The 27861-nt window shown below is 39.9% G+C and overlaps 1 protein-coding gene across 1 annotated transcript; it reads left to right on the forward strand.

The window, feature by feature from the left end:
• Window positions 1–12657: 12657 nt before the first annotated feature.
• LOC137244694 (peptidyl-prolyl cis-trans isomerase 5) lies at window positions 12658–27482 on the forward strand. The gene is made up of 3 exons (XM_067774081.1): window positions 12658–13102; window positions 13864–13988; window positions 26604–27482. The coding sequence occupies exons 1-3, from the start codon at window positions 12992–12994 to the stop codon at window positions 27004–27006; spliced, it is 639 nt and encodes a 212-aa protein (XP_067630182.1). The 5' UTR covers window positions 12658–12991; the 3' UTR covers window positions 27007–27482.
• The last annotated feature ends 379 nt before the right edge of the window (window positions 27483–27861 follow it).

The raw sequence follows: 27861 nt of genomic DNA on the forward strand, positions 1-27861 counted from the left end.
ATATGGTGGCTTGGCAATATCCCTTCGATTTTGTTTTCGTCATGAAAAGTTTCTCAGCAAAAAAGTTATCTGCCTTATCAGATGCACATGGAGTCGGCCTAAAACGTGTAGGATTATCAAATAAAAAGACTCATGACGGGTATTCTGACTGGACACTGCCTTCTGGCGTCACATGCCTTTAAACTAGGCTTGGTCAGTGATAGCAGATGTAGGAAGTGCGGGTTGGAGGAGGAAACGATCGAGCACGTTCTGTGCTCGTGCCCTGCATTTGCCAGGCTAAGACTCCAGCTATTAGGAGTGATACAGCTGTCAGATCTAGAAGCAGCAAGTGGCTTAAGTCCTAGGAAGCTTCTAGTATTTGCCAAGAGGACGGAGTTATTTTATAACATAGGTCCTGGTTTTTGATAGGGTTTTTCAGTTTGGTCGTTAAACCAAAGTTCTGGTAACACTACGGACTCAATCAGTCTATGTGAGGTCCTCATGGACCGGCCAGTTCAACCTACCTACCTACCTATCAAATAATGCTCCCATTAGCACACAACATTCTGGAAGAAAAGTGGGCTCTATCTCCCCGGATACATATCGCGAAGAATATTATTATTATTTTTGGTTTATCATACATTTTTCATACTCTTTTACTGACAGAAGGTTTCAAGACCGGGGCAGATTTCTATAGGAATGATAATGGCGACCTGGTAACTGACGTACAGAGTGTGGGTGAAGACGAACCCGATACCCCCATTGCCGATGATGAAAAACACGCTCCGGCATCCAACTTTGGCGAAGTGAGAATGGCAATATTACTGCTAAAAAATCTCAAGGTGCCAAGTAATGACGAGATACCCCCCCCCCCCCCGGGGCTGTTCAAACATGGAGGCGAAGAGCTGGTGTAAGATAAAGAAGCAAAAAAGTGGGTCCTGCAGTAAATGTGGACAAGACGAAGTACTTGCTGTCATCGTGTCCTTTGTAGCCACGTCACTGTTGACGGATTCAAAATTGGAGACTGTGAAGGATTTCGTCTATTTGGGAAGCGGCATCAAAAGCAAAAACAATGTCGGCCTAGAAACCAAACGGAGAATAAGTCTTGCCAACAAGTGCTTCTTTAAGCAATTGAAAAGTAAAGTCCTGTCTCGACGAACAAAATTCCCGCTCTATAAGTCACTCTTCATAACTGTCCTGATGTATGGCTCGGAATGATGGAAGGTGTCGAGAGAAGATGAGATGGCTCGTGGAGTATTCGAGAGAAAAATTCTCCGGAGGATTTATAGTCCTATCCGTGATGTCGACGGCGAGTATCGAAGGACAGCTTGATCCAGGCGACCCCCAAATAAGGGATATAAACCAACGCATCAGATTGCTTGTGGACAAACACAAGCGGGCGAAATGGGAAGAGCACCTAAGAGGTTGTAACCTCTCTACCGGTGTAGGTAAACTTTGGTCCACCGTAAAGTCCCTATCGAATCCGACCAAGCACAAAGACAAAGTTTCCATCGCCTTTGGCGATAAGGTGCTGTCGGATGCGAAAAAATGCGCGAGCGCTTTCTGCCGACAATATATAATGCATCCTACGGTCGACAAAGATAGACGGAGAGCCAATAGACACGCACATAAACACAAACTCAGCGCGTCACCAATTACCATCACCGCTAGAGAGGTTGAGGACGCCATTGGTCGCGCTAAACCATCCAAAGCAGTGGGCCCAGACGGCATAGCCATGCCGATGCTTAAAAACCTAGGGAAAGAGGGTTTCAAATATTTAGCGCATGTCTTCAACCTGTCTCTTTCCACCTTTGTCATACCCGAGAAATGGAAAATGGCCAAGGTGGTCCCGCTACTAAAGCCTGGGAAACCAGCTAACGTAGATGAGTCATATCGTCCGATATCTCTCCTATCGCCAGTGGCAAAGACGCTTGAAGCCATTTTGCTCCCTTATTTCCAAGCACATTTGCAGCTAGCACCTCATCAGCATGGCTTCAGAAAACTCCATAGCACTACCTCCGCGCTAAATGTCATTAGCACCCAGATAAATTGCGGTTTGAATCAATATCCCCACCATAGAACAGTACTCGTAGCGTTAGACCTATCAAAAGCTTTTGATACGGTCAACCATGGCTCGTTACTGCAAGACCTGGAAGGGTCTACCCTTCCCCCATGTCTTAAAAGGTGGACCGCAAATTATCTGGGTGGTCGGCAGGCATCGGTGCAATTCAGAAACGAAACATCAAAACAAAGGAGAATTAAACAAGGGGTGCCACAGGGTGGTGTCCTATCCCCGCTTTTGTTTAATTTCTACATATCTAAGCTACCTTCACCACCGGAAGGAGTCACAATCGTTTCCTACGCCGATGACTGCACAATAATGGCCACAGGCCCAGGCCCAAAGATCGATGAGCTATGCAATAAAATAAACGGCTATCTCCCTGATCTCTCCAGTTTTTTCGCCTCGCGAAACCTGGCATTGTCACCGACTAAATCTTCCGCGACCTTATTTACAACATGGACGCCCCAAATGTCGACCATATTGAACATCCACGTCGATGGCACTACGCTACCGACTGTCCTACACCCCAAAATCTTGGGTGTGACGTTTGATCAGGATCTACATTTTGGTGCGCACGCAACCGCAATTGTTCCAAGAATTCAGAGCCGTAATAAAATCCTCAAATCCCTTGCTGGCAGTACCTGGGGAAAAGATAAAGAAACGCTCTTGACCACATACAAAGTAATTAGCCAGCCGATTACGTGCTACGCATCACCCATATGGTCGCCAAGCCTAAAAACCACCCACTGGAAGAAACTACAGGCCTGCCAAAATACTGCTCTCAGAATCGCCACGGGCTGTCTTCTTATGTCACCAGAACACCATCTGCATAATGAGGCGAGAATACTCCCCATCAGGGAGAGAAATGAGATGCTGACCAAACAGTTTCTGTTGAATACCCAGAAACCTGGGCATCCCAACAGACATCTGATTGACGAACCAGCACCGCCTAGGGGCCTAAGGAGTCATCTCCGTAAGCATTTTGAGGAAATACGGCACCTGAGAACCCAGCCGTATGAAGCGGAAAAACACAAGCAGGTCCTTGGTGAACTCCATAGACAGGCGTCGGACCTTTATGTCGAGAATTGCCCGGTGAATCCAGTACTTGAAGAAAAATATCCAGGACTCGCAGAAGAGGAACGCATACTCCCCAGGGAAACGCGTGTCACTCTTGCTCAACTTCGTTCTGGATACTGTAACAGGTTAAACTCTTACCTATCCAGAATCAACCCCGACATACAAAATGTATGCCCTGCTTGCAATGTGTCCCCACATGACACCAACCATCTCTTTAATTGTAATGTGGAACCAACGCCCCTAACACCCCTTTCCTTATGGTCCACCCCTGTTGAAACGGCAAGTTTCCTTGGACTCCCGTTAGAGGATATTGATGACAATTTGTGATCGGTCGCAGCTATTAGGTGGGGCGAGCATTGCTACAACAACAACAACAACAGTATCGAAGGAGGTATAATGATGAGCTATATGAGCTTTTCGCATATATGACGATAGTGCAGCCAATAAAAACAGAAAGCTTCGCTAGCTAGGTCATGTTATGCGGATGAACGAATACGCTCCGGCAATTTGTAACATAGGAAGAAGAGGGTTAGCTGACCTTACTGACTCAACGTATGTAATTTTTATATAAAACTTCAAGAAGAGCAGTATGTTGAATTTAGGCAGGATTAAGAGATCGCGTCCGGACACATTTTTGCTTGCATTTTACTCCTTCTATTCGGATTCCATAGGAAAAATGTGAACAAACATGTCTTAAGACACGAACAACAATTTCGTCCAATCGTCACTTGTAAAAAATCAGCTTTTCATACGTACATATGTATTGAAAACGTCAACCAAAAGATATTAGGTAGTAATACTATTTAGTTTTCAACTCGACTCAAATAAACCTTTAAAGTCTGAACACTGCGTTAGCAATAAAACATGTTGTCAAAAGCGTGACGTCACGCCGAGAAATTTATTTCCCAGCCAACTATGATTTTTTTGCTCTCTCATTTTTTAATGCGGGATCTGTTTATTGGTTCATGAAGAAGAAAAATTTTAATTTAGGTACATTCGATTATTGAATACAAAAACAAAAACATTTAAACAGCAATATATCGGCACTCTGATGTTTGGGAAAGTACCTAGCCTTTTGTAGCAATATAGGAGTATTACATATATGCAAAGTACAAATTCTTAATTATCTCATTATTGCTTTATTGAATGCCTAATCCATTGTACACATTGTAAATTTTACCAAGTAGCGCAACTAACAGCTGATCGGTGAAAATTCGCACATTCACACGCACAGTTCACGACTCAGTTTCAAAACAAAACTTTAGATTATTTAATTCAAATTTTAAAGTGGGATAATCCTTACCAATTTATGTATACAGAATATATATGGCGTTTTTGTTGTTATTACAACAATAGTTTTATTTATATTAAAGCTTTTACCATTTTTTTTTTTTAACTTTGAAAAATCTCCGAACACCATTCCTTCATTATATGACATTCGACTGCCTAGTCCACTGCCTTCCACTCTATTTGCAACATAACCTCCACTTAAGCTGTCAAACTATATAGCAGGCATGCTTAACCAACAAACCGATATCATTTCGTTACGATAATTAACGTTAATAAACGAAACAAAGTCATTTCGTTTCGTTCATTAACGTTAAGAACGTCAAATTAACGAAATGATTTTGTTTCGTTTTCTGCCATATCAAAACGAAATCAAATCGTTTATGTTGATTATTAATTTCAAACTATGCTGGCAAAGCTGATTGATGGCGGAGTCATTAAAGGTGAAAGCATTAGCCAAGCTGATAGCAACTTTTCTCATGAATTTTGACAGTACGAACATTTCTCGCAGTATTTTAGACATTACCACCAACGAATTACACAAACAAATTACTTGCAGTTTGTGTGTGTATGTCCGCTCGCTGTTACCACCTTACGGCTTCACCATGGCTATAGCATTGCCAGCACAATTCAAACATAAAGTATCACGTTTTTGTTAACGTTTTTAACGTTAACGAAGGCTTTTCGTTTCGGTTAAAAACGAGATACAATTTATCTTGATAATTTCTTTATCGATAATATTTCGAAGTGTTTCAACGGAAACGGTGGAAATTTTTTGATAAACGATTAGCTTAACGTTAAGGTGCATCCCTGCTATATAGTAAACAATGATTGTACAGGTCTACAAGTAGGATATGTAGCAGCACGCACATACACAGCCACGCTCACCTGATAAAATGCTTGTTCTTGTTCGTTTTTTTTGTGGATGCTATTTGGCACTGTTGTACTTCTTAGGACCAAACAAAGTTTAGTAGCTGCTATCGAAAACTGCTTAAATTTTTTTTTCTTAAATTACAAAGAAATATACTTATTTACTTTCAAACGAACACTTAATTACATATCTCTTTAATAACCATATATTTTGGACAATTTTAATTAACAAATTGTGATACTTTTTTACGGGGACGATTGCTAAAACACGACCAAAACCGTCGGGGGAGGTATTAATAGACGCGTTTTTGCCTCGCTTCCAATAATTCGAATACTTTTTCTCTTTGGACTATTGACAACAGGACAAAACGCGTCTATTCATTTTTCTTTCCGCTTTTTTGGACGGGTTATTGCAGTCGACCTCGGTTTCAAACTGTTTTTCGCGGAGAACTTTTGAACGGGTAGAAAAACTTAACTCCCGTGTTTGTATTCTTAATACTGAAATAACTAAGCGTCCTCAGATACCCCAATTAAAGACTTTTTTATAATTTTCTGAAGGACCCACATGGGTGCACTTAAAATTTCCTACTAAATTCGTTAAAAGAAATTTACCATCACAGCAACCCATATCTGATATTCCGATCCCTTTTTTGCTTCCCTGTGTCGCTTTCGACGAAGCAACCCCGGTAATTTTGACACTTCGTTCAGTGTCAAAACTCATGTTCCACGCAGGTTCCACTGGGTTCCACGCTAGTTTGACACTGACCGAAGTGTCAAACTGCCGTGTGTTAGAAAGGGAAAGAAATTGTTTCCCTCTCATACATATCATACTTGTAAACCTGTACAATGGCCTAATCGGGTGAAAAATCCAATTGGCTATGCTTGGTGCTTCGAATGTCAAAAATAAATTATTTTCAATCATTTACGAAAAATGGAAAACACGAAAAAATTTAATTTTCGCTGTATTTGCTGCAATAGATAATATGGCTTTTTCAAAAAAAGGCACATATTTGTTAGGTGCAACATCTATTGATAGTTCCGCATGCAGTTTATTTTTTTTTTGTATTATAGTTAAGATACGAAATTTTAACTATTTTTTGTAAAAATGAAATATTTTCTTGGGGCTGCTGACAGATGTTCGCTTAATGAAGCAAAAGTTCCTTTATGAAAATGGAAACTTTATTACTTCATTAAATATAATTGTGATTCGATTAAGTTTCTGTGTGAAAACGGTATTACATTAATTACTTCATATTTTTGGTTGAACGTCGTAAAATTTTCTCAGTAAAAGAGCCCTAAGAATTATGAAGGACTTCGAAACGAAGCGAGATCTCCAACGAGACGACTCCCAATCGTGCGATTTTTTAATCTAATGCAGGAGAAGATTATTTTAGCAAGATACATATATAACCGTGAAGAATCAATCTGTTATGGAGCATATGATTGCTGGTGTAAGTGCAAGACATAGCACTTGCTGTTTCTTGTTTTCTATCTGAGAATCAGTATTAACAGCGAATAAAACTATTCTCCATGACAAGTTCTATCTTGTACCAAAAAGGCAATTCAAAAATAAAGCCCTTCCTCAGGGAGCACAAAATTCGCTCTATAGGTCTCTCATAACTCTTCTGGCTCAGAATTATAGAGAGTGTCGCGAAAAAATTGAATGGTTTTCGGAGTAGATATTTATTAACGACAGTGGCTATTGTTTTAGTCATGCAAAACTTTTCTTATATGCAGATGTCTAAAGCTGTTTAGTAAAATCTCCTGTTCAGCAGATGTTTGCGCACTTTAGAGTGACTTGAATAAGCTTGTGGATTGGAGTGTAGGAAGCAGATTAGCTCCTAATATCAAAAAGTCTTTCCAAATGAATCTGTCTAAACCACTTATTGGATTACCGTCCAATTATTCAGTTTTAAATATTGAGTTTAATATGGTATCTGAATTTCTAGATTTGAGTGTGGTTTTTGACACTGGTTATAAAAAAATAAATGTAAGGCGCGATAACCTCCGAAGAGATCTAAGGCCGAGCTTCCAATTTGCGTCGTTCTCCTCTTAATTTTCCCTACAAATTGGCCAGGCGGGACCTACATGTTTTATGCCGAATCCGAACGGCATCTGCAAGACAGATGAGTTTTCAATGAGAGCTTTTCATGGCAGAAATATACCCGGAGCGCTTGCAAAATACTTCCGAGGGGCGACCCCGCTTAGAAAAATTGTCTTCTAATTGAAAAACCTTATTTCTAAAATTTTGATGTTGCTTTACCCGGGGTGTAAACCCCGCACCACGGTGGCCGGTAACTGGCTGTAGCTGTTTATAGCTCTGGTAATCATGTCAATTACATTATAGTTACCTAAAGCTTATCCGAACTTGGCTTTTGTATCGTGTTATGCTTAAGATGCTATACAATTCCTTTGTGCGGTATAAATTGGAGTATGCTTCAGCAATATGGAATCCAATTCATCTCTAACATTCTTTCAGAGATGAAAGAGTGCAGAAGAATTTCATTCGTTTTGCTCTTCGGCCACTTAGTTTTTAGTGTTATTTCCCTCGCTGGTAGAAAGTCTGTTCTTTTACTTATGTTTATTTTCGATATTATTAATGGTTCCGTGGGTTCTCCAGATCTTCTTGGGTTTACAAACTTAAATATAACATCAAATTTTAAGAAAGTTTTTTCAATTAGAACAAAATTTTCTAATCGGGCTCCGGGTGTATTTCTGTCATGAAAATCTTCTCAGTGAAAACTCAATTTCCTTGCAGATGCTGTTCGGAGTCATTATAAGCATGAAGGTCCCTTCCCGCCAACTTGTAGGAAAATTAAAAAAGGCACGACGCAAGTTGGAAGAGAAGTTCGGCCTAAATTCTCTATGGAGGTTATCGAGCCCTGCATTTATTTATTTTTTCCCTACATTTTTTGTTGCCCTCCCTCCTAATAAGTGTGTAGACTATATTCCGAAAAAGGATAAGGCATATAAGAGAAATACAATCTACATCCTCCCTCCTAATAAGTGTGTAGACTATATTCCGAAAAATGATAAGGAATATACCTAAGAGAAATACAGTCTACACCTTTTCCAACTGTATTTCGGAAAAGATCAAATGTATTTCAGAAAAATCAATTGTATACCAGAAAAGCTCAAATAAATTTAAAAAACGATCAAATTTGTTTCTGAAAACCACAAATGGATTTCAGATATTCAAATTGTTTAACAAAAAACATTAATTTTATTTTAGAAAATTTCAAATGTATTTCAGAGTTTTCAAATGTATTTCAGAAAAAATTAAATATTATTAAGAAAGTCCCAAATATTTCATAAAAGTTCATCAAGTTTTACATTTTGCTCTACATAAATGAAAAATTTACCAAGTTACAAAGTTTAAAAAGATAGCGAATCAATTAAAATAACAACAAAACTTGAATTATATTTCCATGCCACGAAAGCCAAAGCATCAGAAAAAGGGGATTCAAGGGGTTGTGTAGCGCAATATATAGCTTCTCCAACCCAATTGTCAACCTCACCTTCGAGCGGCGGTGGGGAGGGAGGGATGGCCTGAAGGTTTAATGTGGCCATATAAATCGTTCCCGAGATGGTCGGGCCAGCACCTTAATGGTGTTGTGTTACCGGAGCGTATCGGATCTGTATCCGACAAAGGACCATCACATCGATAACACTCCCCAAAGCCTTCGGGGAGTAACCTAATCGCTACAACGACAACAACAACATCAGAAAAAAAGTTAATGAATTTTGTATAGCGGTAATACAATCAGCTAATGTATCGTTAACTTCAATATCCTTAGAAGCTTTTCCAAAAGCTTTGTTACATAAACAGCAACGGACTCTAAAATATCGTCGTCTTAAAATTAACTGAAGTTACGTGCTTTTGTTGAAACGAAAAAATTAAAACGTTTGAAAAAAAATTTTGTGTTATAATTTCATAGAACTTAAGGCCAAGTTGCGTACTTTTCATTATATATGAAGGGCTTAAATCGTGCCATTTGCTAAGCGCATAACGTTAAATTTTTAGTATTTAATCCGAAACTACGAGAGAGATCTAAATTATATCCTAAAGTATAAAGGGTCTTTGAAATAACTTGATACTTCGTGGAGATATGGGCGCATAGTCATAATCAAAATAAAATAGGTTTTAAATTTAGTTGCAGCTTTTTGACATAATTTGGTATGAGCTATTTGTCAAAAAAGCTGCAACTAGACATAACACCAATTTTATTTTGACTATGACTATGCGCCAAGGACTTTAACGCCAATCCTTAATTTCCCGCAGTTTTCACAAAAACAGTTACGTTCTTTTGTTCTACCATGGGAGAGCTACTTTCTTCAAATACTTTTGTGTCTTCTTGAGGTTTTTGAAATACATTTGAGGTTTTTTGTAATACAATTAGGAAATCTGTATTATAGTTGGCATTTTCTGAAATACATTTGAGCTTTTCTGAAATTAATTTGAGGTTTTATGAAATACAATTGGAATATCTGAAATTTATTTTTGAATTTTTAAAACACATTTGGCCTTCTCTAAACTCATTTGAGCTTTTCTGAAATACAGTTGATTTTTTCAGCAATGCAGTTGAAAAAGGTGAATTGCTTCGTTCTGCGCATCTACGTCACAGAAAGAGAGAAACAAACAAGAGCTAAAAGAAAATGGCGTATGAATTGCCCATAAAAACCAGCTGATCTAATGTTTACATGCGCAATGGGCAATCTTCTTGGGTGATTTGTGAAATTTAGTAGTACTAATTTTATGCGCAGCAATTTCAGAGGTGTATTTGAAGTTTGATGCTTAGCAGTCCATATAAAGTTTAAGCGTAAACGTCTATAGATGTAAAAAAAACAAACAGAGCTAAAGGGCCAATTAATGATGACTTATAACCATATAACCACAACCAGATAAAACAGCTGATCGAACCTACCTTATGGAAATCAATATAATCGATTAATGGTAACATAACGCTAACGCCATAACCATACCATAGCCCACCAATTGATTAAAATATTTGCTAAAAATATTTGAGATGAGGAATTTATTAACTTTTTGTATATTTTATTTATTGTTTTGGATACGTTTTGACTAAGAGACTTATTTTTTGTAGAATATGTTTGGAATTTTAGGCGTTTTCTTCATTTTTTCACGATTTTTAGGTTAAGGCGCCATTAATCGTAAATTTCATAAAAATGTAGAAAACGCCAAAAATTACAAACATATTCTATAAAAAATAAGTCTCTTAGTCATAATGTATCCAAAAAAATGAATAAAATCTACAAAAAGTTAATAAATTCCACACTCAAATATTTTTAGGTTTTGGATATGCCGAAAAACCAAAAACCAATTGGTTGGCTATGGGGGTTGGATTTTATATAAGGTGCCACGATTTTCAAACTTTTGCTGATTTGAAGGGGTAGAGGGGTCCTAAAAATCACAAAATTATCATCCGAAACTCTAGGAAACTCTTAGTTTATGAAATATAAGCTTTTTAATTTCCAAATTTAGTAAAATTTCAACTTAAGTCCTGCACTTAAAATTTGGGCCGCACATGTCGATAGCGGTATCAAAAGACGCGTATTTGCGTCAAGATTCAGAATCCGAAAGCAGAAACTGCATTTTTAATCTCGTTTAAAAGTTATTCGGGGAAAACCCGTCGGTACTATTGTCGCTTTTTTCGTTGTTGCAATTAAACAAATGACGGTGGTGAATAGTGTTGCCAGCTCCGCAACAATATCCTTTTATCTTGGTAGAACATTATAAAGTGGTGGCACGTCGACATAAATGCAAACAAATATACACTATTAATGTATTTTGTTTTTGTAAAACACTTTTAATAATTGTAGTCTAATATTATTTGGGGTGCTGCGCAGAAGGGTGTACTACGCAGAAGGACATCACCGTGGCAGTAGCCACGGTTATACCACACACCCGGACTTGGCATGGCGTAGCTCAGGGTTATTTTTTATAAACGTGGCCGAAGGCCGTCTATGCAGAAAGGTGTTCTACGCAGAATTACCGTTCAATTTTTTATTTTATTTTTTTTTTTGACAAATGTATGTATTCTGCACTTGTTCCAATTAAATACATTAATTTCAAATTGTTCAGAGAATTACAAAACAAAATACATTGATAGTGTATGTTTGTTTGCATTTATGTCGACGCGTCACCACCTTATAATCTTCTACCAAGTTAAAAAGATATTGTTGCGGAGCTGGCAACACTATTCACCACCTTCATTTGTTTTCGTTTATTTAATTGCAACAACGAAAAAAGCGACAATAGTACCGACGGGGTTTCCGCGAATAACTTTTAAACGAGATAAAAAATATAGTTTCTGCTTTCGGATTCTGAATCTTGACGCAAATACGCGTCTTTTGATATCGCTATCGACATGTGCGACCCGAATTTTAAGTGCAGGACTTAAGTTGAAATTTTACTAAATTTGGAAATTAAAAGGCTTATATTTCATAAACTAAGAGTTTCCTAGAGCTGTGGATAATAATTTTGTGATTTTTAGGACCCCCGCCACCCCTCGAAAAAAAGAAAAGTTGGAAAATTGTGGCACCTTATTCTAAATATTCCCCGGCTATGGTATAGTTATGGCGTTAGCGTTATGGTATGGCACCATTAATCGATTACATTGATTTCCATAAGGTAGGTTCGATCAGCTGTTTTATCTGGTTATGGTTATAAGTAACCATTAATTGGCCCTTTAACGGTGAATTGTTTTTTATTAATTATTTTACGACTAAAATGGGAGGTGGCAACCGTAATTGTAATCGAGTACAAACGTCAAAACTTTCGTCGCAAGTCTCCAAAATAATTATTTAAAGAAAATAATACTCTTTGCAATAACAACAATAGTGCGCGGCGTTGTGTATTTTCCGAGTTTCATCTATGGCCGAGTGCTCTCCCAAAAATGGTAAAAGTCTAGAACCATTGTTTACTATATAGTTTGGCAGCTTAATTCGAGGTTATGTTGCGAATAGAGTGGAAGGCACTCGCAGGCCGTGAAAATAGGCACTCGAATTGAGTGGAATGAAGAACAGTAGGATGACCAGAGTTGCATTGGATCAATCATTGTATCAATATTAAAGATAAATTTGGAAAATATAATTAAATACTTGAGTGTAAGCAAACATTTTCTTTCAATTACTGCAATTAAGGTGTCCAAGATGCTATATATTCCAAAATTATAACATTTTATGTCTGTTTAAAAATTTAACTTCAATTTCCCTAAGATTTCCGTAATATGGCCATTAGTGATGTTTGTGTGTGTGTACAAATTTTGAGCGATCAGCTGTTAGTTGCGCTACTTGGTAAAGTTTACAATGTCTAGAACAAGAGTCGGCTGCTAATACGCGTCCAAAAATAATGGGAGAGGTGGCGAAAGACACGTATTAACCATTGTGGATAACCACGACACGACAACAATAATCTGAAGGCGGAAAAGAATTTTCTCTCTGTTCGGAGATGTTTGCAGTCGAAGTTGGCATGGTTGTTGTGCACTGAAAAATATTCCGCTCACAATTATTAGCAGAGGCAAAGCAGGAGAGCACTGACTCGTAGCTGTGGTGGTGTCTATTAACATCGGTTCCATATTCATTTATTCGCCAAATGCTGACGACATCGGAGGAGCTTTTGAATTTAAGTAAAAGATAAAAATCTGTAAAATATAGTATTAATTCATTGTGCGTTCGGTTAACGGAAACCACAAAATGAAGCAGTATTTGGGACTGTTTATACTGGCGGTGGCGTCTGGTATCGCCATTGCTGAAGTCGGCCAAGGAGGCCAAGGACAGGGACAAGGGCCCAAAGTAACTGATATCGTATGTATGCATATATTCAACGTTTACTTTTATGTTTAATATCAACGTAGAATTTTTCTTGCATGCCTCCCACACTTTCGCTGTTCCCTTTTGTAATCAAACATGGTAGATAACGTTTTACAAGACAGTGCATGACCTATTTTTTTTATCAAAGGTCATATCGAAAGACGCGTCTCGACCTCCGTTTTTAGAATTCGGAAGCGAAAATTTTAATTTTTATTTCTCTCAAAACATAAGCAAAAAATCGTTTTAAAATTTCATGCGGTTGTTGTTTTTTGCCAGATTTGTTTTACACGCATACACACACTAATGCAGAAAGGTGTTCTGATCGCATTTGGTTTTGATCCCTAAACCGGTGTCGGACCCAAACAGGGTCATTTTTTTAAATCGCGGCCATAGGCCGCCAACGCTAAAAGCTGTTCTGTGCAAAAAAAAAAAAAAAAACTATGGATCGGGCCCTATATTTCGGACAGTCTCATGGTCATTTTACTGTTGTTTGTTTCGACAGATATAAAATTTTTGATTTCCGCTTTCGGATTCCTAAAACGGAGGTCGAGGCGCGTCTTCTGATACCACCTTTGATATTTTTTTGATAAAAATTAGGTGGTGTACCGTCTGGTAAAACGTTACCTCATACATACCTATATGTTAATATTATATATATGTTAGGAAAGAATTTTTCATGCTGAACAAATCTTTATACACACATAAGTACTTTAAAGGTTTATTCGTGTCTGTATATTTCTTTCATTGTTGTTTAGGTTTTCTTTGACATCACCATTGGTGGGGAACCAGCTGGACGTATTGAGATCGGTCTCTTTGGTGCAACAGTGAATAAAACGGCAATTAATTTCAGAGAACTTGCCCGTAAACCAGAAGGCGAAGGGTAAGTGAGCTGAAATGCCATAATATAAAATATAAACAAAGGGTTTTACATTTTCCTCAACTACATTAACTTTGGTCATTCTAATATGCTTCAAGTATACATTTTAGTCGTTTACTGAGGGATGATTTCGTGGTTAATTGCATGACTGTTCAAACCTGTTTGTTGAGGTTAGGTTTAATGATACATAAAAACTGACAAAGAAAATGTATTGAAAATATATGCAAGCCGGTAAACCTGTTCGAACACACATACATACATAGGCCCACCGGCAAATAAGAATTTAAATATGCATTTTTCTTGAGCATGTCTGTTGATGTAGCCCATTTAGAAGTGCATCCATTGTTATTCATTATGCTATTTTCTACACAGGTATATATGTAGATACATAGAGAGATTCGTAACCACAGGTAAACTGTTTGTCAGAGTTGTTAAGAATTCGTTCCATTTGGAATAATCAAAGAAATAATGATTGAAGCCCTAGGCGATTCATATTTTTTTGTTAAGGCAAGAATAATCAAAAAAAGTTTTAGTCTTAAACCTTTTTTGCATTCCAGACTAGTTATTGCTTTTTTTATTCCATAGATTGCATCAATTTGACGGCAATACTCGGAGGAACGCATTCCGCAATCCCTTGCATTCCTTTGTATGACTTAAACTTTACTTATGTTTGTCTTGTTTAACGATTGCCAGAGCAGACTTTCAGAAAACAAACCTAAAGCCATAAGGTAACAATGACGTAGGTAATTAGATAACAAAACGTAAAGTAAAATCGCGTAATCCAACCGGGAAATTAGTAGTTTAATATTTTAGATAATTTAACTGTTCATTGCAGTTAAAACGGCCTAACTTGCCATACTTCAACTGTAGTTGAAATTGGCACTGAAACTGGGCCTTATACTTCAATGATTTTAATTTTGGTTGTATGGTCACATTACATATATAAAAAATATATGATTATAATACCATTATTCACATGAGGAATGCGGCCACCGTGGTGCGATGGTAGCGTGCCCCGCCCGTGGGTTCGCACCCCGGGCAAAGCAACATCAAAATTTTAGAAATAAGGTTTTTAAATTAGAAGAAAATTTTTCTAAGCGGGGTCGCCCCTCGGCAGTGTTTGGCTAGCGCTCCGGGTGTATTTCTGCCATGAAAAGCTCTCAGTGAAAACTCATCTGCCTTGCAGATGCCGTTCGGAGTCGGCATAAAACATGTAGGTCCCGTCCCGCCAATTTGTAGGAAAAAAAATAGGAGCACGACGCAAATTGGAAGAGAAGCTCGGCCTTAGATCTCTTCGGAGGTTATCGCGCCTTACATTTATTTTTATTTTTTAATGCTTTTCAATATTATTAATATACTGAGCAATGCTTTTGAATTTTGTTATTCCAAACGAAGAATGTTTTTTAAGTTTTTAAGGAATAATTAGTCCGGACAAACAAAAAGGAATAATGACTTAAAAAATGTATTCATTATTCCAAGGAATAATGGCTACGATTCAAACGCTTCTCGGCCTATGGATTAGATCAAAAGTGTAGTTAATCAATAAACTTTTTGATCAGACATTGCTTTGTTCATCAACGCTTGTTAATCAATACAAGTATGTCATACGGTCTGAGTCATTTAAAAGCGAGTTTGAGTTGTGTTGTTCTTTTTTTTAAATTTTTTTCCCCTTTTTTTATTTTTGTATTGTGACGTGTGAATGCAGCTGCTGGTTTGACAACTCTAGAGTTGGATTACCCTGGGGCAGCGAAACTAGTCATCAGGATTAGCGTGGTGGCTGTCAAGTGTGCTGTGTTTGTTGTCCGTCCTGTGTGACTGAGCTTGTTGGTCTTGCGGCTTAGAGCTGTTTGACTGTATCAGGCGATATCGGGCCATCAGGACTAGCCTGTTGGTTGGAGGGTGCGGAGTTGTTTGTGTATGAGGGGGAGCGAAAACGTCTCGCCAAGGCAGCTTAGGGCGGAGACACTGACTGAATTGTAATTGTTTGTCCAATTGTAAATCCCATCCCCTCTGGTAGGATGGCTGAGTAGCCGGATGCCAAAGTAATGGCTGAGGGCAACATCATTGTCATCCTATTGCCAGTAGATGAGCGTGCTCTCTTGTACCCGCTGTGCTCCGATAGACGGATTGGTCACTATGCGGGAGCGCGAAAGGAGGAGAATCTCCTGCGCCATCTCAAAGAGCACCATCCAGACATGCCACCACGATTCCGCTGCTGGAGATGCTCTTTTGAGGCTCCTCCCACAGCGAAATACCAGAGAAAAGTGGTACGGCAACACTGCGCTACCTGCGTACCAGAGCGTGTTGTACCATCGGCAGGCGGGAGAGACAGTGAGCGCCGCCAAGATATTCGCCAACGAATTGGAGCAACGTCCGAGCGACCAGTGCCAACTGTTGATACTCGAACTAGAAGAAGAGGAACACGCTCAACAACAGATTCAAGAACGACTATACCACTTACGCAGCCTCTCATGAGTAACGAGGTGTATGCAGTGGATGCTTCGGGTTCATCGAACCCGTCGTCAACCTCAGCTGCCGCTACACAAAGAACGGAAAACATAATTTCTGATAACACACTGGTAAATGCCGCTCAGTTACCACCCGCGACACCACCCCCTCCCGCAATTATTATCCAAACACCTACGCCAACGGAAATAGCAGGAGATACAATAACCAATAGCAACATACTAATTTCCATGCAATCACCGCCAGTGGCGCAGTCCCCTGCGTTGTCAGAGGAGGATAATTCGCAAAGAGTAACCCCACATACAAGCCCACAGTTAGGGGCTACGCTACACCCCATACCCATGGTGGAAACCAACGCACCATCACCAGTAGAGCCGTTAACTGCCAACCACGGTACAAACGCAGATATACGACGAATAATCGAGGCTTTGAACTTATCAAACGACCAAGGGCAATTAGAAGAAGCCTCAGTCGAAGCCATGAGATACCTATCGAGGTTATCCGTCCGTACAGACCGACAGACTGTGAGAGGAACTCAACCAGGACGTGGTGGAAGAAACCCCCCACGCAGAGGAGTGCTTCAGATCGTATACGGGAGGCCGCCAGACTACAGCGTCTATATAGGAACAATAGGAAGAAAGCGGTGCAGGACATTCCGGAAGGTTCCAATAGGACTTGCCAGATACCCTTAGCAACCCTCGAGCACCACTTTCGTACCCTAGCTGCGCCCAGAGACGTCGAGGAAGACTGGCCGAATAGATTCGATCGTGAAGACCCCTCCACCTCAAGCAACGAGGCATTGACTCGCCCATTCATCAGAGAGGAGGTTACGGACAGGCTAAAAGGTCGGGCAAATTCATCTCCCGGTCCTGGTGGCCTGATCTACTCCGACCTGCGGAAGGCCGACCCAAAGGCTCAAGTGCTGACAGCGTGGTTCAACGCAGTGCTGAGAACGGGAGTCGGTTCCAGTAAAATGGAAAGAAAGCCACACAATTCTATTGTACAAAAAGGGCGACTCGAGTGAGGTGGCAAACTGGAGACCGATATCCCTAGGGGACACGGTGCCGAAGCTTTTTGCCGCGACACTAGCTGACCGGCTAAAAAAGTGGGCCATGGCCAATAGCCGTATAAGCCCCTCCCAAAAAGGGTTTTTAGAATTTGAAGGGTGTTTTGAGCACAATTACGTTCTACAGGAAGTACTGGGTGACGCTAAGAAAAATAAAAAGGAAGCGGTAGTCGCGTGGCTAGATTTTTCCAACGCGTTCACATCCGTTCAACACTCTATAATCTTTAAGTCTCTCGAAGCACATGGCCTACCGAGAAAAATAATTAATACAATCAATCAGAATTACAGCGACATAACAACACGACTCAAGGTATCAGAGGGCACGTCCCCGCCCTTCAACATGCAGGCGGGAGCTCGCCAGGGATGCCCCTTGAGTCCTATAGTGTTTGATCTCATTCTGGTGGTCGTCGTTCGCACGGTGGCCCTAGAAGTGATCGGATACCAACTGGGCAACGCCCTCATTAATAACCTGGCATATGCCGACGACGTGGTGCTAATAGCGGATACCCCGGAAAACCTGCGAAAACTGCTTGAGGCCGCTGAAAATGGGGCGAGGGCTATTGGGCTTAAATATAATGCTGCCAAATGCGCAACGCTCCACATACCAGGGAGGGGCAATGACGTACTGGCTACGAACTTCCTAGTCCAGGGCCAGCCTGTTCGAGCACTGGGGCCAGGGGAGTATTACGACCACCTCGGAGTACCCACTGGCTTCCAGATTAGAGAGACACCGGTGAGCACCATAGCTGGTATGCTGAGCGACGTGTGGGCACTGGATCGCTCAGGGCTGGCCCCATGGCAAAAGATAGATGCTACGGCAACGTTTTTATTGCCACGCCTAGACTTTATTTTGCAAGGGGCAGACGTAGACAAAGAGTATTTGAGCGAGGCAGATAAGGTTATAAAGAGAACAGCCAAACGCTGGATGAACCTGCCCCAACGGGCTAGTCCAGTACTCGTCTTCATGCCGCCCCACAAAGGTGGTGGCGAGCTGCTACTCCTGGCAGACCTGACGGATCTCCTCACCGTGGCCCATGCATTTAAGATGTTAAGCTCAAAAGACCATGTCGTGAGTGATATAGCGGTTTCATCGCTGAGACAGGCTACGGCGGAAAGGCAAAGAAAACCAGCATGTCATATAGACATGGCGAGTTACCTGTCCAGCGAATCCAACGTCCCACGTTCAAATAGTATCGCGAACTATTGGACGAAGGTGCGGACGGCAACGGCCAGAATTAGCAGCAAGGTAAAGCTACGCTGGACATGGTCCTCACCGGAGTCCGAGCTTTGGATCCAGTGTGGTACACCAACTGATTCGAACTTCACAGTTGTCGAACCTGGGGACGCCCATCGCATCATTTCGACATTGCGACGGTGTGTAACACAACACTACGAAGCCATGCTAATAAACAAACCCGACCAAGGTAAGGTGTCGAAGTGACGTGCAGGACACCCCCAGCCAACCACTTTCTCCGCTCGGAAAAATTCACCCGCTTTTGCGACTGGCGTTTTATACACCGGGCACGTCTCAATATCCTCCCGTTGAACGCTGCAAAGAGGTGGCTTATAGACGCAGACAAGCGCTGCCGCAAGTGCGGAAGAGACCTGGAGACATTACCACATGTGCTTAACCACTGCACCCCCCACTCCGCGGCACGACAGCAACGCCACAACAACGTCCAAGACAGACTCTTAAGAGCCCTGAGGTGCCCCGGGAACGTGAGAGTAAATAGAATAATAGAAGGCTCCCACGGTACTGCTGGCACCCTAAGACCAGACATCGTCATACGGGACGAAGTAAGCCGACGAATCACTCTGATCGACGTGGCTATTCCGTTTAAAAATAGAGGCGAGGCTTTTAAGGATGCTCGGCAGCAAAAGCTACAGAAATACCAGCCGCTTGCTGACCAGCTATCGACACTTGGCTACGAATTCAGAGTGGAGGCCTTTATAGTTTGAGCACTGGGCGGATGGGACCCGGCAAACGAACGAGTCATAAACTTTCTGAACATCACGCGCTATATGGAGCACGTAAGCGGTACCAAACAATACCATGATCATGAAAATAATGCAACCACCAAGTTACAGCCAATAAATACTTTGTTGAAAATTATAAATTATTAATTGTTATTATCTGTTATATGTGATGTTTAGTTATCATTTAAAGTCCTCGTGATTGAAATATATTTTTGTCAGCAACATATCAACCATTACTAATTGTAAGGAAGTTTAAAAAAATTTAAAAAATTCCATTAGCATTCCTTAACAACTCTGCTGCTTGTACATATGTACATATATACACTAGGCTGCCTAATTAAAAAAAAATGATCTAATTTCATAGAAATTACTAAATTTATTATTTTCCCTGCTACAGTTATAAAAAATATTTAAAAAATCATTGTACGGTCGACAAAGATAGGCGGAGGGATAACAGACACGCACATAAACATAAATTCAGCGCGTATCCAATTACCATCACCGCCAAAGAGGTTGAGGATGTCATCGGTCATGTTAAACCAGCCAAAGCAGTGGGCCCAGACGGCATAGCCATGCCGATGCTTAAAAGCCTAGGGAAAGAGGGTTTCAGATATTTAGCACATCTCTTCAACCTGTGTCTTTCCACCTTTGTCATTCCCGATAATGGAAAATGGCCAAGGTGGTCCCGTTACTAAAGCCTGGGAAACCAGCTAACTTAAGAGAGTCATATCACCCGATATCTCTCCTATCGCCAATAGCCAAGACGCTTGAAGCCATTTTGCTCCCCTACATCAAAGCAAATTTGCAGCTAGCTTGTCATCAGCATGGCTTCAGATAACTCCACAGCACCACCACCGCGCTAAATGCCATTAGCATCCAGATAAATTGCGGTTAAAATCAAAACTACAGCACAGATCGATGAGCTTTGCAACAGAATAAACGGATACCTCCCTGATCTCTCCAGTTTTTTCGCCTCGCGAAACCTGGCATTATCACCGACTAAATTCTCCGCGACCTTATTTACAACATGGACGTCCCAAATGTCGACCATTTTGGACTGTCCCACACCCTAAAATCTTGGGTGTGACGTTTGATCAGGATCTACATTTTGGTGAGCATGCAGCCGCAATTGTACCGAAAATCCAGAGCCGTAATAAAATCCTCAAATCTCTTGCTGGCAGTACTTGGGGAAAAGACAAAGAAACGCTCCTTACAAAGCAATTGGCCAGCCGATTGCATCCTACGCGTCCCCTATATGGTCGGCAAGCCTCAAAACTACACACTGGAAGAAGCTACAGGCCTGACAAAATACCACTCTCAGAACCGCCACGGGCTGTCTTCTTATGTTCCCAGAACACCATCTACATAATGAGGCGAGGATACTCCCCATCAGGGAGAGAAACACCAAACCCATCCCAAAAGACATCTGATTGATGAGCCAACACCGCCTAGTGGTTTAAGGAGTCATCTCCGTAAGCATTATGAGGAAATACGGCACCTGAGAACTCAGCCGTATGAAGCAAAAAAACACAAGCAGGTCCTCAGTGAACGCCACAAACAGGCGTCGGACCTTTATGCCAGGAATTGCCCGGTGAATCCAGTACTCAAAGAACAGTACCCAAAACTTGAGGAAGAGGAACGCATAATCCCCAGGGAAACGCGAGTCACTCTAGCCCAAGTTCGATCTGGATACTGTAACAGGTTAAACTCTTACCTATCCAGAATCAACCCCGACATACAAAATGTATGCCCTGCTTGCAATGTGTCCCCTCTAACACCCCTCACATTATGGTCCACCCCTGTTGAAACAGCAAGTTTCCTTGGACTCCCGTTAGAGGATATTGATGACAATTTGTGATCGGTCGCACCTATTGGATGGGACAAAGCACTGCTACAACAAAAGCAACAACAGGAAATCCAAACACTTGTGATTCGAACTCGAGAAGCTTCCCAGCAAAAGTTCGTCTGCCTTAGCTGATGCCTTTCGAAGTAGGCATTAAATATTTATGTTTAAATTGTGGAAGAAATGTTAAGAAGCAGAATACCCCGAATTAAAAAAAGGTCGGTCATAATCTCCGGAAGTATGTATATCACGCAAAGCTTTAAAATTTGATTTACGGAAAACTTGTTCAATTCGGCCAAATCTTGATATATTAAAAAGAAGACCTATCAAGTTTATAATTTTATCAACTTGGTTGTTGTTGCAGCTATAAAGAAGTTGTTAAGCTATAAAGCTTTGTATTGCGTTTTCAACCTGTGCAATACGTTGGCATGATGCCTTAAACATACTACTATTTTTGGTAGAAAAACGTAATTCAAAATGAAGCACCCTAATGTACATGTACATTTATCGGGCAAGCAAGTGATGAAATATGAAAACTCTCAGTACCCTAAATTCGAGTAGCTGCTTATCAGCAAAAAAAATAACAAACTACGACCTAATTCAATTCTAATCTGTATTTACCTCTGAAATTTTCAACTTACTTTGATTATGTCGTTTTTGAAGTTGACTAAGCCCCTTTTCGGTCGCCGTGATATAGCGTGGTAGCATGCTGTGCCTACCACACCGAAGATCCTGCGCACACGCCCCGGGCAAAGCAACATCAACAAAAAGTTTAGAAACAAGTATTTTCAATTAGAAGAAAATGTTTCAGCTGTGTTTGGCATGCACTCCGAGTGTATTTCTGCCATGTAAAGCTCTCAGTGAAAACTCATTTGCCTTGCAGATGCCGTTCGGAGTCGGCATAAAGCAAGTAGGTCCCGTCCCGCAAATTTGTAGGAAGAATTAAAAAGAGCACGACGCAAATTGGATGAGAAGATCGGCCTAAAATCTCTACGGAGGTTATCGCGCCTTACATTTAAGTACCTGTTCTTACCTTTCTACACATACTACGCACTTTTCTCTACCTTGTTTGAGAACGATATGTTTCTCTATTTTTTCTTGAGTCGTCCTCTAACAAGAGAGATTATATAACAGAGGTGGATTTCTGGGTTTCTAAGAACAATGGTGTGCACTAGATAAAAGTTATTAGTCAAATATAGATAAAGCTTGATAATTGGGTAACTTTTTAGGGGGTTTCCTTAGATAACTTGGGCCAATATGAATGCATCATACACATATTTAGAATGCGAGGCTCTGACGACCCCAAGTTCCACATGTGACTGGAGGTGGTGGCGGTATGGCCAAGAACGTGGTCATATTAATCGTTCCCGAGATGGTCGGGCTCTCTATGGTGCTTGTTACCGGAACATAACGGATCTATGTCCGGCAAAGGACCAACAACATCGACAGCACTCCCCAAAACGGGGAATGTTGCTGTTGTTGTTGTTGTAGCGATAAGGTTTCTCCCCGAAGGCTTTGGCGAGTGTTATTGATATGGTGGTCCTTTTTAGGATACAGATCCGGTACGCTCCGGTAACACAGCACCATTATGGTGCTAGCCCGACCATCTCGGAAACGATTTATATGGACAAATTCAACCTTCAGGCCAACCCTCCATCCCCAGCCGCAAGTTCCATGAGGAGCTTGGGGTCGCCAGGGCCTCGTCTGTTAGTGAAACTGGATTCGCCGCGGATAGGTGAGGTTGAAAATTGGTTTTGGACAAGCTATATATTACGCTGGCAACCTGAAAGGGTTGCGCTACACAGCCCCTTGAATCTGGTATTTTAGTCGCCTCTGACGACAGGCATACCTACCGCGGGTGTATTCTGACCCCCTAACCCGCTGAGAGGAGTGTCTTTATCGTTAATACAACGGCAACAACAACCTCCCCTAGGAGAAAGATTCCTCAGAGGTCAAACAACTTAAGTTCTGTCTTTGATAACAGTAATTGAAATTAAATTGCACAACTAAAAAGTGCTGGGCTGCTATGCCTATTCGGAGAGAATTGCAGAGCTAATTTAAAATGTCTCTACCATCGTATAGCAAAAATATTTAATCGAACAGCACTTTATGTTGTTGGTATGGTTTAAATAACAAAACCTTGCTGAAGTGAAAGAACTTGGCCGTATGCCCGCAGGTACTAGCACCTTATGATATTTCCCTGACTGTCGTAGCACCAACCACATATTACCACGTCAGTCATACATCAAAAATAAACGTTCTTTATTGATCAATTCAATTCTAGATTATTTTACTCGGAGAGTTTTTTTCTCATTGATATCATTTTCTATGAGAAGAAAAAGTCCAACTCCAACAATAACAACGAAAACAAAAACAAAAGAATATTCAAGCAAAAATACACGATGAATACAAAAAAATCAAATAGAGCTTTTTTACCATTCACTGAGAAAAAGCGTTTTAAAAGCAAACTAGCTGATGAAATCCCCCGTAAAATATTCGCCTTTTAGTTTAAGAATGCAATGAATGGCGAATTTCGAGTAAACTTTTAAGATTTGAAAATAGCCGTGTTTTTTAACACGCGTATATCCGTTTACGCTTAAAATTTATATGGACTGCTAAGCGACAAACTTTAAATACACCTCTGAAATTGCTGCGCATAAATTTTGTCCTACCAAATTTCAATACGCATTATACTCAGATGTAACTGAAATATGTGTCTTTGTTTCACCATCTACACTAATTCTATGTATTCTATGTGTGTCCACAATTCATCGCAACTGATTCAGCTATATGTTATACCCTATGGCCATCAGAGCGTTGTATCTCCGCTTTTCGGTACACCCTGTTCCTGTAGCTAGTTGTTTAACCACAGCCGCTATACACCCTGTTCCTGTAGCTAGTTGTTTAACCACAGCCGCTAGATGGGTCTTCTAAGCATTATCTAAGCGAGGATAGGCGTTTTTTTCACGCGCAAACGAAACGTATACGCGTGTAAAAAAAAACACGGCTAATATGACCAGTTGTAGTTGCAGATCTCTGATACATGGCATCTTATGCGTAAGATGAAGGCACATTATATTGAATTAAGGCACAAGTAAATTATGCACAATAAACACTTTTGTACTAAAAATATAAAAATGCAAAAATTACCCGGCCATCGGGTCAGCTAGGCACTAGGAGCTTTTCTCATAATATTAACTAAATAAAATATGCGTATGTATATGTAAGTGCATAGTTTGTGTTTGTTATATTACTTAGGAAATGGTAGGCAAAAGTAAAAAGACATAACATCACAAAAAGTAGAATGCAGACTTTAATGAAATAATGGAATGTCCTATACAGTTTGTGAAGAAGGCAAAGGACTTGGTAATTAAGAAAAACACTGTGCAGACTTAGTCAGTTATTTCCGAATTTTATCTACTCTTTCTCGCTTAAGGCGACGTTCTATTTTCGAATAACGAATATATTAAATGGACTTAAGCAACTTTGGAATCCTAAAGCGGAAGGATTGTTGATACTGGGATCAAGACGCATCTTTTGATACCTCTCCCGACATTTTTGGAACTATTGCCGGAACTTTTATATTGTAACGAATTTTCTGCAATTTGCAATCCTCTGCTAAGTTCGAATCACCAAACTGTTGAATAAATAACTCCAATTTTGAATAATGGAAAAATGGCCTTTATTAAAGTACTTCACAATAACACTTATACTTTGCTACTCGCTGGCTTAATAACCTCTACATCTGTCGCCTTTTATACCCTTTGGCCTTTGGTTTCCTCGTTCGCATCTTCTAGACGCTTCCAGAATCTACTAGTCCAGTAGCTCTCAAACTTCTCAGCTGTAACTACAATTGCACAATTTTGTAGTTTTTCTCATTGCATACTTATAGGAGTATCTCAGATATATGCATGTATTTGTGCATTGACTCTCTGCTGCTCGTACATGTACATGGTACATATATGTAGACGCAGTTATTGTTTCGTTTATGTAGATACACGATGATTGAATTATTGATGTGCATTCACGTCACTGCTTAGCATCGCTTAGAGCTGGCAGCACTCCTTAGTTTTGCTAATATTCGTAACAATATACTTAGAAAAAACCAGTCCAGAAATCAATTCCCACACAAACTCGAAACAGTCGCAAAATGATAACGTAAACAAGCTCAAAGTTTTCGGAGACAATCCCGAATTGGTCCTTAGATAGGTCGAAACAGTCCCAAAATTATTCCGTAAACAATCACCAAATGATCCGGAGACTGTCCTGAAATAACACCGAAATCAATCCTTATATTATCCTAAAAAATCTCGAAAAATTTTAATAAATTTCCGAAAAAGTCCAAAAACCATCTCTAAATCATCCTCAAGTAGTTCCGCAAACAATATCGAATTAATTCACATTGGCCCTGAAATAAAAACGAAATAGTGGCAATGTTTCCAAAATAATTTCTAAATTTGCGTAAAATAGTTGTGAAATAGACCGGTTGACCGGTCCCAAAAGCAGTTCCAAATTATCTCGAAATCCGCACTGAAATTTTTCCGATGATCAAGAAAAAGTCCAGAAATTATCCTAGGCTTAGTTACAGTGTCAGCTACATATGTATGTGATACAGATGCCACTTAGGCTTAGAGCTATAACCATTGAAAAAACAAAAGTCTTCCCGGGTCGGGGGATTAGAGAGGCCTCTAATTGATATATATCACATAACGACGATATCACGACGCAATATCGCTGGTTGAGGTCAATAAACTTAACTTATAACTATTAAAAATAATTTGAAACTTGTCTTAGAGAAATTGAGAACCCTCCCCTTTGCTACCTTTAAAAAATGTAGTAAATTCTTCTAGACAGCTGTCTTTCTGTATACAGATTTTCCTGCAAATCCGTCCTGCCGTTCTTGACTCACAAACACGATAAAAAAGTTAAACATTAATTGATGTATATTGGAACGATTTTCCGTCATCCCTTGTCAAATTTGGTTTTGAGACAAACCGGTTTCGGCGTTGTGCCATCATCAGTGTCGTTCCAATATACATCATTTATCCACCCTGTCGGAATATCAACAAAACAAAAAAAGTTAAAAATTAAGTTTAACTACTAGGAGCGCGGAAGCCATTTGATCATGAAACAATTTCACCCTTTCTTTTAAAATAACTTGAAAGAATAGTTTTGCCCAAATTTCACCCATCTTTTTTTTCTGCTAAAAAAAAACGTTTAAAAATGTTATGTAATATTTTGATTTATTTTATCATTTCACTTTCAGCTATAAGGGCAGCAAATTTCATCGTGTTATCAAAGACTTTATGATCCAAGGTGGTGATTTCACCAAAGGTGATGGGACCGGCGGCCGCTCAATCTACGGTGAACGCTTCCCCGATGAAAACTTCAAGCTGAAGCACTATGGTGCAGGTTGGTTGAGCATGGCTAATGCTGGCAAAGATACCAATGGCTCACAATTCTTTATAACAACTAAACCGACCTCCTGGTTGGATGGACGTCATGTAGTTTTCGGAAAAGTTTTATCTGGAATGAATGTGGTGCGCAAAATCGAAAACACCGAAACTGATGGACGTGATCGTCCTGTTAAGGATGTTGTTATTGTTAATAGCGGTTACATAGAAGTGAAGGAGCCATTTAGCGTTCCGAAGACTGATGCCACAACTTAAAGAGGCGAGCATACAGAGTGAGCGGAAGAAAAAGAGGTAGAGGAATAGAACGTACGCACATACTCGGATAAAATACAAAATTTTATAAAAAAATATTCATTGCGCAGAAAAAGTTTATGTGAAAGCTTTGAGGCGTGAAAGTGGTTGGCGAAATAAAAATGTTAACGTTTTGCATATTGCGAAAGTTGAAGATATACAATAAACGAAATATAAAGAAATTTGAAGTACCGAAAAGCAATTTTATAACTGTTATAACGAATCAAGTAAACAAAGAAAGAAAAAGTTAAAATGTTTAAATTAAAGAAACAAAAAAATAAACAAAGCTTATTACTTGAAATCATCAAAAGAATAATATTTCGCAACATTTAATAATTCCTTATTGCATTAAAAAATGAAACTTTGCATTTATCTTATATTGTACTAACATTTTAAGATTCATCAATCATAAAAGAAAAATTAAAACACATAAAACATAACCAAGTATTATATATTTCATTGCGAAAATAGAAAGCTGGAACTTAACTAATATCTTTCAGCATATGATACATACCATAATCGTAACAAATGTAGCGGCTACGCAACAAGAAAACAAAAACTCCACTGAGATAGCACATCAATGTAATATGTCAACAAACCCATTACGTAAATAAGCTAAGTTCTGTCAATCGGGCTAGCGTTATTGATATGCTGCTAAGTGTATGCTGGTATATATATAGTTACTAGTGTGTGTATATAAATATTTGAACAAATTCTGACTCCAAAAAACCAGCTCAAGCTTTTAGTATAGCTGGCGCCTTTCGTCGTTAAGCATCTGTGTGCGTCATTATTCACGCTGGGCAACGTTCCTTGGAACAA

The sequence above is a fragment of the Eurosta solidaginis genome, chromosome 3 (genome assembly GCF_040869045.1).
Source record: "Eurosta solidaginis isolate ZX-2024a chromosome 3, ASM4086904v1, whole genome shotgun sequence".
Taxonomy (NCBI): domain Eukaryota; kingdom Metazoa; phylum Arthropoda; class Insecta; order Diptera; family Tephritidae; genus Eurosta; species Eurosta solidaginis.

Coding starts and splice junctions, on each gene's coding strand:
- LOC137244694 (XM_067774081.1), top strand. CDS start 12,992: ATGAAGCAGTATTTGGGACTGTTTATACTGGCGGTGGCGTCTGGTATC. Junction 13,103..13,863: donor GGCCCAAAGTAACTGATATC/GTATGTATGCAT, acceptor ATTGTTGTTTAG/GTTTTCTTTGACATCACCAT. Junction 13,989..26,603: donor CGTAAACCAGAAGGCGAAGG/GTAAGTGAGCTG, acceptor TTTCACTTTCAG/CTATAAGGGCAGCAAATTTC.